The following is a 14,952-nucleotide window of genomic DNA, read 5'->3' as shown; positions in this document are numbered from 1 at the left end:
TCAATGAACCGGTACTTACCGGTACTCTTGGATAGTGGTTTTATGTAATTACACAACCTTACTGATCATCATCATGTCTTCGACAACCCGTCCAATCGTTTTCATGGATATCAATATTGGAGAGACGCCAGCGGGTAGAATAAAAATGGAGCTTTTCAGTGATGTTGTCCCAAAGTTTGCGGCTGCTACCCGTGGCTGTGTGTTGTTCTGATCAAAGTTTACAGAACTGCTGAGAACTTCAGGCAGCTTTGCACCGGCGAATGCAGGTATGTCCAGGCCATAAAGACAAACAATTCTTTATGAACGCCTCAAGATTAGACGTGATGCACGACCACAGGGTTACAAGAATGCAACTTTCCACAGGTAATCATCACCACAACCTCGAGTGATCGACTTTCGCTGATGGCTTCTGCGCAGAGTGTATGATAACATCTTCTTGATGTTCATGATGATTAACGCGTGCGCCTCAGCGTACCGAATTTCATGTGCCAAGGTGAGCATACCTGTAACAATATCTTTTTCGGCCAGCCAATCCCATGTCTGCCTGTAGGTGGTGATTTTTTGAACGGTGATGGAACAGGATCATTCTCGATATATGGAAAGAATTTCCCTGTAAGTGTACTTGCGCTCTTCGTGGCGCGGCGCACAAGTTGACCTTGCGCCACAGGATGAGAACTTTCAAGAGAAGCACACTGGACCCGGCTTACTTTCCATGGTTTGCTGTGTCTTCTCCGTTCGCAAACATTTATCTCATAATGATTTGTAGGCAAATTCGGGCCCAAATACAAACGGATGCCAGGTATTGCTCCCTACAATTCCGCATTTCTACCTCGATCCTGATCCTTACAGTTTTTCATAACCACGGCAAAATGTGATTTCTTGGACGGAAAGCATGTGGTGTTTGGCAAGGTCATCGATGGCATGTTGACGCTTCGTAAAATCGAGAATGTCCCTACGGGACAGAATAACAGACCAAAATTGGTCGTGAAGATCGTTGGTATGTGGTCGATTTAACACTTTGAAAAGGTGTCTCACATGTACATCGCAGAGTGTGGGGAAATGTAACCGCCTGTTCACAAAAACATCAACAGGAGAATGAATGCGATTGATCACCTATCCGAGCGGGGAGGCTCGAGTTGATTGGACCCATACATTGAGGACTTGTCGCATCGGCGGATGTAAACTTAGCATAGACATTCATTGCATGTACTCTTTTCATAATTCATTCTTTACCGAGTTATATGGTGAGGATGTAAGACGTCATGATACCTAGAGCTTTGGTTCATTCAATGCCAGTCAGGAAACATAGATTTTGGTTGTGGTGGAAGATACATGGGCTTATCAATGGCCATAGCGAATAAGTGACTAGTGATCTAGTCCGATGCGGTTGTCAGCCGGGCTAAATTGAGGGTTGATCAACCTCATCCATAATGTGAAACATTGAGAAGAACGCACTGTAAATGAGCTGGCTAGAGTGATGCACAATGCGCTTGATCAAGCCCTCCTTCTCCAGATGTCTGATGGCAACGCGTGCCAAGCTTCCGTTGACCTTCAATCGCTCAATAAGAATGCTCTGGCTGATGAGACGCCAGGTGGGAGCTTCCTTCATGATACGGTCGAATGTAGCTTTGTCACAGACGACGGCGTGCTGTGCCTTGTCCTTGACCTTTCCCTTCGACCACTTCTTCTTCTTAGCAGCTTTTCCGCCCGACGATGATGGTGGTGGTGCTTTTGCCTTGGCCTGAATCAAACGTAGTCAGCACCACATCTACATGCTTGATACATCATCCAAGGGCTGCAATACTCTGAACATCCTGCAGTCCAAAGAACCGGCATGTTTCATGCTCTCTGCCCTGGAAATCATCATCAAGGGAGGATACTCACCATAATGTCGTGGCCTCTTCGTCAATGTCGATGAACTGCACCTGGTCTGGCCTGCCGCCAATCTCTCGGCGAAATCCGATTATTTAGGCGCCGCATCAAACTCGCTGACGTAACTGTGGCACCGGTTAAGTGGGAGAGAGTTACAAGTATCCCACTGAAGTTTGGGTCGACAATGCATCCCTGGCTACTCCTTGCCCTCGCGCTTCCATCATTAGCAGCACTCGACAAGACCCATGGCGTTCCTCCCTCTCTCGTGTCGAAATACGTACCCAGCACGAAGGGTTCGCGCCAGACATGGACGTGTTTAGATGGTTCAAAGGAAATTGCCTGGAGTGCGGTGAATGATGATTATTGTGATTGTCAGGATGGTAGTGATGAGCCAGGTGCGAATCCGGGTGGTTATGGTCAGGTAACTCAGTTGTATTGACGTAGTTCTATGTTCTGTAAGGCTCGAGTGCGTGTCCCAATAACAAGTTCTACTGCCGCAATGAGGGCCATATTGGGGCAACTATACAAAGCTCTCATGTGAATGATGGCCTTTGCGGTAAGTTTATAGACGTGGTAGCGTGAATTCAGGATACTCATTTGAACATAGAGCAGGAATGCTGTGATGGATCAGATGAACTCCCAGGCGTGTGTCCGAACACTTGCCAGGAAGTCGGAGCAGAACACAAAAAGAAAATGGAAGCAGAGCGGAAGCTGCGAAAGACTGGATCCAAGATACGATCTTCATACATTGCGTACGCGCATAAGGAGAAAAAGCGCTTGGAGACACTCATTGCTGATCTTGTCAAAGAGATTGAAACGAGAGAGAAAGAGGTGGAGAGATTACGAGGTATTAAGTTAGTTCAAGAGTCGAGAGCTTTTGTGGTAACACAGCCTTTTTCAGACATTGCAGAACGCGCAGAATCCCTCTCGGCTGATGAGTTGGAGCATAAGAAACAGTCCCGTACGTGTGTCCTGACAAATTCCCTGTAATATTGACTCGCAGGTATCTTGCAGCCCTCTACCAGTCACTCCTCGTACATAATACCGCACTCAAGTCCCTTCAGAAAGAACACAAGAAGCACCTGGAACGCGAGAAAGCTCTTGGTGACATCTTGACCTCACTCCGCACGGGCTATAACCCTAACTATCAAGATATGGCCGTCCTCGAGGCTGTGCGCGGCTGGGAGGCACTAGCAGGATTACCTCACATAAACGATGTACGCAAGGGTGACGATGGGGAAGCTGACGCTACCACAGAAAAACAGAAAACAGAGGACGATGTTGAAGATGAAGGTCTCTGGAATGCAGCAAAGATCGAGAAGGAGTTGGATCAGTTAATAAAAACCGATCATGTGACGCTGCTGCTAGAACATGACCAGCTTGTCGGGCCTGCTTCGGCCCAGTCCCTCTGTAAGTTAAAAGTAATTACCGGTACCTCAAGAAACTGACCAGGTTTAAAGTGCTTGAGATCTCGGCCTACCTTCCAGACGCTCTGCTCCCATCCTATTATAGTTTCCGCGACTCGGTCCTCTCGGCTCTATCAGTTTTCGGGATCGGGCGCGGAGGCACATCCGACGCGTCTGCTGGTAACTATATGCTATATGACTGAATGTGTGTGCTCATTCCACCTCAGAATCAAATCGTGCACGTGTAGCCCTTTCAGACGCGGAACACAGCCTCAAGCTGACACAGGACGAGCAACGAACTGCAAATGAAGACCTCATGGATCTCTTTGATCCTGATGGCTTTGGCCCAGAAGGCGAGTGGAAAAAACTTGACGGCACGTGCCTATCAAAGGATACTGGAGAGTAAGTGTTGTTGCTTCGAATTACTTGGAAGTATACTTACTTTTCGAAGTTACACTTACGAGGTTTGCCTCTTTAACGAGGCGAGGCAAATTCCCAAAAGCGGTGGTTCCGGCTTCAGTCTCGGGTATGTTGTTTAGGTGTAAATGCTATGAAGGTACTTATCTATGTGCCTTCCAGGAAATTCTCGTCCTGGAACAAGACTGCTCGACCTGGTGAGCCAGAATATTATACCCGACAGCACTATACCCAGGGGGCCAAATGCTGGAACGGCCCCCATCGCAGTGTTGAGGTGAATATTGCATATTTTCATTCTCTCCCATAATATTGATTTATTCTTCTTATAAGCTCGTCCTCACATGTGGCACTGAAAATACATTACTGACGGTAGCAGAAATGGAAAAGTGCGAGTACCAAATTACAGGCACGACCCCGGCACTATGTCGCCCACTGGAGGACGAACACACCAAAGACGAACTATAGACTTTTTGGCATTAAGTCCAGGTGTAGTACTCTCAATGCATGTATTTATTACGTATCAGGTTCTCCTGAAGTTCTACTTCCATCCTCTCGGGACACGAGTTTTAATCAGGAAACCTCAAAGTCTGAAATTCGTGGAGTCAGGGAACTCGAGTCCGCCGGACAGTTTTGGGGATCGCGTGCGCCCGGATTGGCATGAGTAATCAAAGCATACATGGATTCCAACCCCGCTCGATGTGTTATGGCTTACCGGTCACCTAGTGTATTCCCGACGCCGATAGTTGTGAAAAAAAAAATGAATTTGAACTAACTAATGAACTGATAGGAGACTCTTCAGCCTCGTGTGACGAGCGAAGCCATCATTAATGTATCGAGGACCTACTTGGCATGGGAAGCTTGAGTGATGGCAGAGTCAACGGACGTGGCAAAATATAACTGGAAGATGAAGAAAGTACCTTGATGTATCCTATTTCAATTCCATTGTGATAACTACTTTAGCCAGGACACTTCCTTGACACAATCTTCCAAGGAACTGTCCATGAGTGAATCCCTCAGGAGAGTATGTTGCAATAGCAAAAAAAGCTTATCATCCAGTCATTGGTTCAAGCCCAATTCTGTTGTGGGTGACCACTTTGGCCCGGCAACTTCCTAACAAATGTACAGAGGACTGTGCATGAGGGTGATAACCAGTAGGACCTGTAGTACCTTGTTCATAAAACCTGTGGGAGACTGTCATCTAGAGATGCGCCAACGTTCGTGCTATTCCTGTCCGGTAGATGCACTGAGTCCTGCGTGTCAAAGACAAAAAAAGCCCACACTGGCACCGCAGAACAAGCCCTAATTATTTGGAAATTGCAAGAAAGAAAGTTTCGGCGCCGAGTACATGGCCAGCAAACAAGGATGCCATCGTTCGAGTCTCTATAAGGACAGATGCTAAATAAATATACACTGCCGAAATATGAACTTAAGGCGAGGTATAGAGACACTACTGTACGATATGACTGCAATGTCGTGATTTGGGTCGTGCACTGTAAAAGGTATGAAGAAGTATTACGGGTGGTCGAACAGATATCCGGAAGCAAAGGTTAGGAGGTGTCGCAGGAGATCATCTGGTAACAGTCTAAGGGCTCGCCATCCCAATATCCTCACTAATTTCTCGTACAAGCCGCCGGGCTTTCAATTCCGGCGTAATGTCACCTCGTTCTCTCTCTTTATCTTCCACCCTGCTCTGCCTACACTCGTCGCTCTGCTCTACGGTGGCAGCGCGGAACTCGCCGGCACTCTCGTACTCCTCGGCATCTCCACAGATTGAACTCGAAGAGTTGGGTGGCCGAATCGTCGGCTCGTCATCCGTCGTGTAGCCACCCTCCGTTTCAGTTTCTGTATCAGTTTCGGTGCTGACAATGCTCGCGGCATCATCGTCGCGCGTGCGTACAGCACGCATACTAGGCGTCCGATCGGGCGCCACTGGACCACCATATACATCAATAGCGCCCATAGCCCGTGCAGGGCCTGATACTGCGGTAGGTGATGAACGTGTCTGAAACGTTGATTGATGTGAACGTGATGGAGTTACAGGGCGGGGCACGGAAGGCGATTCTGGTGGCTGTGATTGCGAAAAGAGGATAAGCTGTTCTGCATATCTTTGCATCTCCTCAGGCGATATGACGAGTCTGAAGTCGTTGAGAAGCAAAAACTGGAGTTCGAGTTGATTGAGCTCTGCTTGAGGGAGACCTCCGACCTGAGTAAAGATGGCGAGATGTGGAGTTGAATGAATATTTTGAACAGGTCTATGAAGTTGAAACCCACCTTCGCATACCGCGAATTAGTGTAGAATACATCGCTGAAAAATTTACTGGCGACTGTGACGCCAGCAATGACAAGTCTATGGACGTTATACGAGTCGATAACAAACGTGCGCCCCGTAGCCTCGGAGGCGAGGCGAGACATGCGGTCAAAATACACGAGGAGGGCTAAAAACACCTCGTTTGTAGTTGGACAATACTTGAGTATTCGTAAGAGGTATGATTCGAGTGCGATAGTTGGAATGTTGCGAGCATGGAAAGTGAGGGCGGATGCAGGATTTGACAGGGAGGAACGGGAAGCGGAGGTAAGGGAGCACCAAATAGGGGAGCGAGATGCATCTTCTGATATATTGTTATGCGACAGACCTGCCAAAGTATGGGATGCTGGGTCTGAACCTGAAATTACATCATTGGTGGATGCAATCTGGGTAAGAAGTGAAGCAAGGAGACGAAGCAAGTCGGTTGAGGGGTAGCTATGAACGTCAAAAGATGAAGCAGGGGTTGGTAGGTTTATTTGAGGTGGAGGAATTGGAGAACCAGCTCTTGGAGGGTTATCAGGGGGAGGGACTTTGGTTGTGGCTACTGGAGATTCGGATGTTGGCTGAGTTGACTGTACGGCGTTATGCCGAATTGGAGAAGAGTCTTTTATCACAACTGAAGATCCAGAAGTCGATCTCCGTGGTACTGGTGGGCAGTAGGACGAAGATGGCTGAAATACAGCGGTAGTTGTCGATGCTTGCGGTTTCCAATGTGGAACTCTGCTAGAACTTGGTCGACCAGTGGATGAGGATGAAGTGGTTCTAGGTAGACTTGAGATATTTCTGTCGACGCCAGTTCTATCGATAGTTCTAGCTTCTGTCGGATGGGCGAGAGCGAGCATGATTGAAGATGTTGAAGAGGACCTAGCTAAGTTGAGCGCTCAGCAATCACAAAATGTAAACAATCTTCTTCTACCCCGTGGGAATAGATTACTTAGCGTGTGAGACTGAGACAATTCGTATGTGGCGTTTTGATTGGGCTGTCTTTCATCCCTCCGAGTTCCACAAATCATTGTATTTCTGTGTTCTGTGTCCAATCAAACACCCAACGTTCGTGGTACACGGTGATCTCCGTCAAGTATTTCCATTACTACGCGCATGTCCTATACATTCATGCCGACAGGGCTGGACTCATTTTGATTCGTCGGATGAAGGATCGAATAACCATCCTCCACGGCGATCCCGCTCTGTGGCGTCGCACGTCATCATTCGCCTTTCACTTCAAGGGACAACAGCGGTTCCCACTGACGGCGTTCACCGTGTGGTGACATCGTGGTCGCCATTTTGCAGGAAACTCGCGAATAACAATAACTTTGCTGACTATTGCGAGAACCATAATTTCTCTCGCGGCCACCGTCGGTGCCTCGGGTAATTGCAAATGAGTAGCTAGCCTGGACTTTTTAATTGGGTGCCCTTGATACTCCGAGGCCCTCATAGATGTATTTTAGGACTCGCAACCGCTTGCGTGGCTGTTGTGTATGCGGGTGCAAGGACGTAGGTATCTTGTCCTTGCGAAGCTCTTGTACTCCACATCAGTCCGGATCCTAGACTCTCCTGGTGCGGTCTCTAGTCAGGTAGCGGAAATACGGACAAATTGAACGCCGCACAGAAGATGCGCATAAATTACCATTGGCTTCCAAGCTCGTGAATATATCAATTTGGACGATCGCCGATCGTGATCAGTGCCTTAAGCTTGGACTGCTTGGTGATATCGACAGCGCACTCGGATAATTGGGACAACTGCACGAAGTCAATCCACACATAAGCATATATATAGACGAGTTAAACTAGCTGCTATTTGCCTTGTAGTAACAGCCTGAGTGTCTTGCTTCCCGAGTCCGAAAGACACGTGTGATGTAGGACCGTATTAGTCAAACCTGAGTTCGCTGGCCGCACCTGGTACTATGTTCATTACTTCATGATTGTTTATAAAAACAAACTTTAGTTGAGTTCTAAATCTGACTGAACGACCTGACACAACTCGGTGCAAAGTTCAACAAACTCTCACGGCTTTGTGGCACTCGTTCATTGAGTCAATCACGTTAGCTCTTGGATCCGGATCAGTACCAGTATCAGGGAAAGCAAGGTTGTCAGCAGCATTATGCCTTCTAAAGAGTTCACGCTTGATGATATCGCTAAGGTGAGCACCAGGCCTCCCTTTGCATTCTAGCGCACGCTGAATACGTTTACAGCATAACAAGGAAGGGGACCTCGTGCGTGCTATAACTTCAAGGCTATCAATCGACTATTAATCATCTGCACAGTGGATTGTCATAGACTCCAAAGTTTATGACCTATCCCGCTTCGCAGACCTTCACCCAGGAGGCGCAGGCGTGCTGTATACCGATAGCGTTGGCAAGTGTAGCAACTTCCCCACTCAACTCTCATATTCATATCAATTCCAGCTGGGAAGGATGCTACTCAGGTGTTCTTCGGACTTCACAGACTTGAGGTTCTCCAACGCCCTCAGTATGCCCGTCTCCAAATAGGAGCCATTCGCGGACAGACTGAAAACATCAAACCTCTTGGTCCCGGCGAGCTGTCTCTTGTACCCTATGCTGAGCCCACGTGGCTCACAGCTGGATACTTCAGCCCTTACTATAGTGATAACCACCGCAAATTCCACAAGGCTATGAGGGCATTCTTGATGGAGTTCGTACAACCTGAGGCAGTTAGATGCGAGGAAAATGGGAAGAAGATATCGCAAGAAGTCGTGGATAAATTAAGGCAAACTCCCCTGCGTGAAGCTTGCATAACTCGGTTATTAATGATACCACAGCGAGATAAATTTCCTGGCTATGCGCCTAGGACCAGGCAAGCACCTCAAGGGGCTTACCTTGATGGGTGGCATCGTGAAGCCTGAAGAATACGACTACTTCCATGAAGTAAACATGCTCTTCACAAAGCATCCTCTTTACTCACTCACATGACTTCATAGCTCATTCTTAACACTGAGATTGCGCGGTTTGGCACACGAGCATTCGTGGACGGCCTCCTGAATGGTGGGGTTATTGCCCTCCCTCCCATTATTAATTTCGGAACTCCGGAACAACGAGCCAAGTTTGTACCAGACATTCTGGCTGGCAAGAAGTACATCTCCCTTGCTATCTCAGAAGCGTTTGCAGGCAGCGACGTTAACGGCGCGCAGACTGTTGCAGTGAGAGACGGTGACGAGTGGGTTGTTACTGGAACTAAGAAGTACGCATGCGTGGTTCAAGCTACTTCATTAGAACGGATTACTCATGGTTGTTGCAGGTGGATAACAAATGGGACCTTTTCGGATTACTTCACGACACTGTGTAAAACAGACGTATATTTACTTTTTTGTTGGTCCCCTTCTGAGTTCTTACCACCATTGCAGGCCGGGTTTGTTGTTTTGCTCGTTGAGCGCTCGGATGCTGTATCCACTAAACCGGTGAAAACGTCATACTCCTCAACTGCTGGGACTGCCTTTGTCACATTTGACAAGGCACGGGTGCCGGTTTCGAATACCTTGGGTCAAGTCGGGAAAGGCATATCGATTATCTTTAGCAACTTCAATCATGAGCGGTGGATGGTCACCGCCTCGAGTCTTGGTGCGCAAAGACTTGTGGTTGAAGAGTGTTTGAAGTAAGGGCGCATTACAAGTCATTCTTCAAGTCTTTCTGATGTTGGTGCAATGCTTCAGGTGGACGAACCAACGAATTGCTTTTGGAAAACCTCTTCATGCTCAGGCAGTTATCCGCGCCAAACTTGCGGCAATGATTGCTCGCGTGGAAGCCAGCCAAGCATGGGTAGAGAACATCACGCATCAAATGAATAATGTTAGTCTCCAGATTCTCTGAGTGTTATTGCCCTAAAGTAGAAAATTTAGATGTCTTATGATGAACAGTCCGACAAACTCGCTGGGCCTATTGGATTACTCAAACAGTATGCGATGTCCGCTTCTGTCGTTCCGGTGCTAAACTGATGGACTGTGATGTAGATTTGTGTCAAAGGCTGGTCGTGAAACTGCCCAGGATGCAACTCAGATTTTCGGTGGTCGGGGTATCACCGTTACGGGTATGGGCAAGATCGTCGAGAATGTACGTCTGGACTTTTGCTCTTCCTCAGCGATGTGATGCTAACAGATGTTATGTCAAGTATCATCGCACGTCACCTTTTGATGCCATTCTTGCGGGTGCAGAAGATGTGCTGGGGGATCTTGGTGTGCGGCAGGCTATTAAGAGGATGCCTAAGAATGCCCGGCTGTGACGTACTGGGCGCTGAGCTTCTGCTGTTCAATTGCTACTTTTGTTCATGGGGTCTTAGATTGATGTTCTATCTAGTCGTGCCGGTTGCGTACCACAGGGGTTCTGAACCTGCCCTCATTTAGTCGGGCGTGTTATGTCGGCAAGATCTGTGAATAGAAGAAGTTCGCATACTTTGTACATTGCACAGCACCTCTACAGATCCACTAGATGGAGAGACATTTGCGAGCACCGATCCAGTAAGAAAAATTATACAGCAGCGTTCCCTGTCAATATTTGTTCTGTTCCGCTTCTCTAAAACACGATCAACCCAAATCCTATAGCACCAGAAACCAAAGACCAAGCTCCGCTTCCTCCTGCGCTCAGTCCTGATGCAGCATTTGAAGTTGTGGGCATAGATGTGGACAAATTCACCATACCTTTGGCAGAGATAGATGTTCCCAGAAAACCTCAGGCAAGCAAGCGCCTGGAGGCAACTCAAAGGTCGCCGCAAAGGTCGCCGTGATGGACGGAGACAACACAATGGTCACGGTGATGGACGGAGGTAACGATATGGTTTTAGTTATTGACTCGGATGGAGGTGACGGGATGGATACATTTGTCGGCTTGGACGGAGGTGGCCACTCTGATATAGTTACCGACTCGGACGCAGGCAAGGTACCAAGAATGCTAGAAGTGCCAACACGGGAATAAGTTGAGGGAGTGCGGAATGGGTTTTGACCATGCAAAATGGGCTCTTGGAGTCGATCGTAGCGAGAGATGTCGATGACGTCTGGTAGATGTATTGATCAGGCGATTGACCCATATGTGCTTTACTTATGTGAAGCTAGGCTTACCGTCCATCATAGCTCGTGCCTCTGCTATGCATTTTGGAGCATCGACTGCAGCGCCATGAAAGGACTGGGTGCTGGCAGCCCTAATACATTCCCACCACTGGACGAGAGTTGGCCCATCAGCAAGGACGGAGTCGGGGATGCGAACTTACATCACTGGCAGATTCAGATGCCGAGATAGCCCAATAAGGAACCGGACGAGATAAAACAAGGGTAGCAGCCGCTGATAAGAGCACTGCGAGGCAAGCACGCATTGTTAACTTTCGTTATAAGATCGTATCACGAAGATCGAGAAAGCTCGTTGGGAGAGGGAAAGGAACACATTGGCCCAGGAGCACAGCATATAAGTGCAAAGATGCCAGCGTTAATTTGCAATCATGGTGATCTACGCATACGCCGGTTTATGCTCCCGACATTCTAGTTTTCTGGCAGACATGAATCTATTACAATTGATGTCATAGCTACCCCGAGTTGTGTCTGCAGCTGCCAAGCGGGCAGAACTATTTTGTAGGTGCCAACGCCGATGTACGAGGTTCCGAAACTGATCCAAGTGTCAACATTGATGTCACGGACTTAGGTGCTGACATGGACTCCGGTGCAGACACAGACGGAGGTGAAGTACCGGCAACGGTAAAAGTTCTGGCTCGGGAGGGTGGGGTGCGGGACGGGTTTTGACCAGGGAAGGTGGGCTCTTGGAGTGAATAGCCATAATCGTAGCGGGTGCAGTATGCAGTCATAGAATATCCCTGATCACTCGAGCTAGTACATCAACATGGAGGTCAGGATTTCAAGCTTACAGTATTCAATTCATTTTGGACAGTCGCAGCTTGAGGTGCCCTGTAAAGAAACGGAGTTTTGTACGAGGGACTCAGCAACGTCTGGACAGACTGAGTCAGGTAAGAAGCGCTTGGACGAGATGAGACAAAGGTAGCAGCCGCTGATAAGATTATGAGGCAGATTGTAGAGGCATGCGTCATTGGCTGTCGTTATAAGGTATCACGAAGACCTAGAAGAGCTCCCTGGGAGGAAGACCATATGGGCCCAGGAGCACAGTACATAAGTGCAAAGATGCCAGCAGGCGAACTCCAGTGAACAGTCGCAAGAGCAAACGAGAGCTCCCGTAAGTCTCAGCCAGATCGGCTCGCCGTGGCTCGTTATTTTGGCCATTTTCTCGTTGAGGTTACATTCGCAGGTGCCGTTGTCCGGTTCAGCACGAGAATTAAGAACCACCAGCAAACCCCAGAGCCAGACCCTTGTGAACGGTTCAGAACAGTCAAGTTCAGTTTTTTGAAGAGTCCGAATTAGAATTGGAAATCCAACCCGCCAATACGAGGACATCTCGATCCTGGCTCAAGTACTCGGACACTCGTTCTGCAGCGGAGTTACCATATTAGGCAACTCCACGCACGGTACTTTCGACACGAGTTTTTCCCCCAGTCTCTTACATTCGACTGGGGGTAAGTCATACTTCAGTATATCTACTACATTCCTTACTGATGTACCATAGAACTCACTAGAGTTCGTTCTATCTAGCCCAGCACTCGTCTTCTATTAGCATCGAATACGATGTCCACCATTTCCTTAGCGACTGCCGCATTTTCTTTGTCAGTGTACTCGTCAAAAATGAAAAAAAATACATTCATCAAATCGCAACCGATTCGGAGGTGATCTTACAAAATAAGTGGTCAGTGGTTTATAGTTTGCCAGTGCTAAAATACACACCTCTCGGTGCATCCGGACAAGCAAAGTACTGCTAGCCAGGCTATAAGCACAGAATGTATCAACCATTTTCAGGATGAGAGTTAGATATTGGTACAACCGAAATCACACTTGTCAAATGCCTCCTGTGACTTGAGGTACAGAGCCCTAAAATTACGCAATGCAGCATCGCCTTCCATTTTCACATCCTCGAAATGAGGGTCGATGGCACGAGGCCAGGGCCAGTTGACCATGGTGTCTAGGAGGTAAAACATCATCTTTGCATGAGTATCCATGACCTCCAATATATGGTTTCCAAAGATAAGTGCGGGTGTTTACAAGAGGAGCTAGAAATATTATTGCTGATCAGAGTTCGCTAGAATAGTTTTGGAGTCTAGGTACGAGTCAGTACGAGTTGTTACTACGAGCTACAAGACGACATACCTCAGCGAAGCTTTGGAACAACGCTGAGGTGAAAACGACAAGAATGCCCGCCGGCTGTGAATATTCTCGTACTGGGCGCTGAGCTTCTGCTGTTTAATGTTCATGGGGTCTTAGATTGGTGTCTTATAGTCGTGCCGGTTGCGTACCACAGGGGATTTGGACCTGCCCTCATTTAGTCAGGCGTGTTATGTGGGCAAGATCTGTGAATAGAAGAAGTTCGCATACTTTGTACATTGCACAGCACCTGTACAGATCCCCTAGATGGAAAGACATTTGCGAGCGCCGATCCAGTGAGAAAAGTGATACAGCAGTGTTCCCAGTCAATGTTCTGTTCTGCTTCTCTAAAACATAATCAATCCTAATCCTATAGCACCAGAAACCAAAGACCAAGCTCCGCTTCCTCCTGCACTTAGTCCTAATGCCGCACTGGGCGTGGATGTGGACGAAGTCACCATAACTTTGGCAGGTCGCTAGGAAGCCTGAGGCGTGGAAGTGCATGGAGGGAACGTAAAGGTCCCCAAATAGATGGACGGAAGTGACGGCATGGATGTAGTTATGGACGGAAGTAAAGATATGGATATAGTTGTCGACTCAGACGGAGGTGACCACTCAAACATAGTGAACCAATCGGATGGTAAGGTACGATAAATGCTAGAAGTGCTAACACGGGAATAGGTTGAGGGAGTGCGGGACGGGTCTTGACCAGGCAAAGTGAGCTTTTGGAGTGGATAGCCGCAATCGCAGCAAGAGACGTAGAAGTCTGGTAGATGTATTGATCAGGCAATTGACCCATGTGTGCTTTACTTATGTGAAGTTAAGCTTACCGTCCATATCAGCTTGTGCCACTGTGTAATCTGTACCATCAATTACAGCGCCAGCGCATAACACACAGTTGTAGTAGCTTGTTTGAAAGGACTGGGTGTAGCATGATGCGCCAGCCATAGTACATGCCTGGATGAGAGTTAGCCTACCAGCAAGGACAGAGTCGGGGATGCGATCTTACAGCATTAAATCCGGTTTGGAAAAGGTCACAGGTTGGGCTGCACTCCCAGAGAACGTCACTGCCCCATTGTTTGTATGTTAAACTCGACACCCCGAAGATATTGTATGGTGCACTCGACAGAGTCGACACCCCCAAAAAAGACTCGGTCCAAGGATTTAGATGAGACAAAACAAGGGTAGCAGCCGCTGATAAAAGTACTGCGAGGCAAGCACGCATTGTTAACTTTTGTTATAAGGTCGTGTCGCGAAGAATCAAGATCGAGAAGGCTCGTTGGGAGGGGGAGGTCATATTGGCCCAGGAGCACAGTATATAAGTGCAAAGATGCCAGCAATCATGGTGATCTTGTGTCATGCACGCATACGCCGGTCCATGCTCCCGACATTCTAATTTGCGAATTGACGTCATAGCTACCCTGAGTTGCAAGTCTGCGGCTGCCACGTGGGCAGAACCATTTTGAAGAAGTTCTGCTATCGGCGAGATCTATCAATTCAGTTTGCATAAGTAATGGCGCAGCCATGTGTGAGAAAGTGTTCAAACGTTCATTGAGATAGCTGGACTTGAAAAGATTTGGCTGATTTGATTTGTGAATTCAAATCGTGTTGTTCCGTTGCTCACAGCGCCGCATTACATAATATTCCGTGTGAGCACCGAGTTCATTGAAAGCTCTGACAATAGCGGTTCTCAAAGTCAAACGTAGAAAAAAATTCACAGCAAGATTTTGCGAAATTGGATGTTGCCGGTACGG

At 47.9% G+C, this 14,952-nt stretch overlaps 7 protein-coding genes across 7 annotated transcripts; 3 read left to right on the top strand and 4 right to left on the bottom strand.

Moving 5' to 3' along the window:
- Window positions 1-46: 46 nt before the first annotated feature.
- Window positions 47-1,226, top strand: HD556DRAFT_1408237 (cyclophilin-like domain-containing protein). Its single transcript, XM_041304076.1, has 10 exons — window positions 47-174; window positions 225-266; window positions 319-362; window positions 384-387; window positions 471-493; window positions 551-612; window positions 668-715; window positions 767-799; window positions 850-997; window positions 1,049-1,226. Exons 1-10 carry the CDS (start codon window positions 74-76, stop codon window positions 1,063-1,065), a joined length of 522 nt encoding a protein of 173 aa, XP_041155024.1. The 5' UTR covers window positions 47-73; the 3' UTR covers window positions 1,066-1,226.
- HD556DRAFT_1408234 (ribosomal protein S25) lies at window positions 1,227-1,908 on the bottom strand. Its single transcript, XM_041304075.1, has 3 exons — window positions 1,885-1,908; window positions 1,456-1,741; window positions 1,227-1,399 (listed from the first exon to the last, which is right to left on the bottom strand). The coding sequence occupies exons 1-3, from the start codon at window positions 1,885-1,887 to the stop codon at window positions 1,374-1,376; spliced, it is 315 nt and encodes a 104-aa protein (XP_041155023.1). The 5' UTR covers window positions 1,888-1,908; the 3' UTR covers window positions 1,227-1,373.
- A 148-nt stretch (window positions 1,909-2,056) lies between these two features.
- On the top strand, window positions 2,057-4,160 carry HD556DRAFT_1448550 (glucosidase II beta subunit-like-domain-containing protein; the record flags this gene model as incomplete). Its single annotated transcript, XM_041307446.1, has 9 exons — window positions 2,057-2,267; window positions 2,333-2,428; window positions 2,480-2,833; window positions 2,887-3,282; window positions 3,333-3,458; window positions 3,506-3,680; window positions 3,730-3,804; window positions 3,858-3,969; window positions 4,026-4,160. 9 exons carry the CDS (start codon window positions 2,057-2,059, stop codon window positions 4,158-4,160), a joined length of 1,680 nt encoding a protein of 559 aa, XP_041155022.1.
- A 1,636-nt stretch (window positions 4,161-5,796) lies between these two features.
- On the bottom strand, window positions 5,797-6,455 carry HD556DRAFT_1209178 (cyclin-domain-containing protein; the record flags this gene model as incomplete). Its single annotated transcript, XM_041296532.1, has 2 exons — window positions 5,797-5,898; window positions 5,967-6,455. Coding segments are annotated over 2 exons (591 nt in total), but the record flags the coding sequence as incomplete, so codon positions are not given.
- Window positions 6,456-7,948: 1,493 nt separating this feature from the next.
- HD556DRAFT_1408220 (acyl-CoA dehydrogenase/oxidase) lies at window positions 7,949-10,392 on the top strand. The gene is made up of 12 exons (XM_041304074.1): window positions 7,949-8,140; window positions 8,193-8,213; window positions 8,265-8,355; window positions 8,406-8,727; window positions 8,780-8,885; window positions 8,939-9,198; window positions 9,256-9,310; window positions 9,362-9,609; window positions 9,668-9,803; window positions 9,854-9,909; window positions 9,965-10,064; window positions 10,123-10,392. The coding sequence occupies exons 1-12, from the start codon at window positions 8,102-8,104 to the stop codon at window positions 10,231-10,233; spliced, it is 1,545 nt and encodes a 514-aa protein (XP_041155020.1). The 5' UTR covers window positions 7,949-8,101; the 3' UTR covers window positions 10,234-10,392.
- An 80-nt stretch (window positions 10,393-10,472) lies between these two features.
- HD556DRAFT_945120 (uncharacterized protein) lies at window positions 10,473-11,439 on the bottom strand. Its single transcript, XM_041312088.1, has 4 exons — window positions 11,215-11,439; window positions 11,066-11,162; window positions 10,649-11,001; window positions 10,473-10,597 (listed from the first exon to the last, which is right to left on the bottom strand). Exons 1-4 carry the CDS (start codon window positions 11,314-11,316, stop codon window positions 10,592-10,594), a joined length of 558 nt encoding a protein of 185 aa, XP_041155019.1. The 5' UTR covers window positions 11,317-11,439; the 3' UTR covers window positions 10,473-10,591.
- A 1,979-nt stretch (window positions 11,440-13,418) lies between these two features.
- HD556DRAFT_1408213 (uncharacterized protein) lies at window positions 13,419-14,865 on the bottom strand. The gene is made up of 3 exons (XM_041304073.1): window positions 14,208-14,865; window positions 14,029-14,155; window positions 13,419-13,964 (listed from the first exon to the last, which is right to left on the bottom strand). The coding sequence occupies exons 1-3, from the start codon at window positions 14,421-14,423 to the stop codon at window positions 13,675-13,677; spliced, it is 633 nt and encodes a 210-aa protein (XP_041155018.1). The 5' UTR covers window positions 14,424-14,865; the 3' UTR covers window positions 13,419-13,674.
- Window positions 14,866-14,952: the final 87 nt, after the last annotated feature.

This window comes from Suillus plorans (assembly GCF_016647745.1).
Source record: "Suillus plorans strain S12 chromosome Unknown HD556scaffold_76, whole genome shotgun sequence".
In the NCBI taxonomy this organism is placed as follows: domain Eukaryota; kingdom Fungi; phylum Basidiomycota; class Agaricomycetes; order Boletales; family Suillaceae; genus Suillus; species Suillus plorans.
Note: the sequence above shows the minus strand (reverse complement) of the source record. Positions and strands in the feature narration are given on the sequence as shown.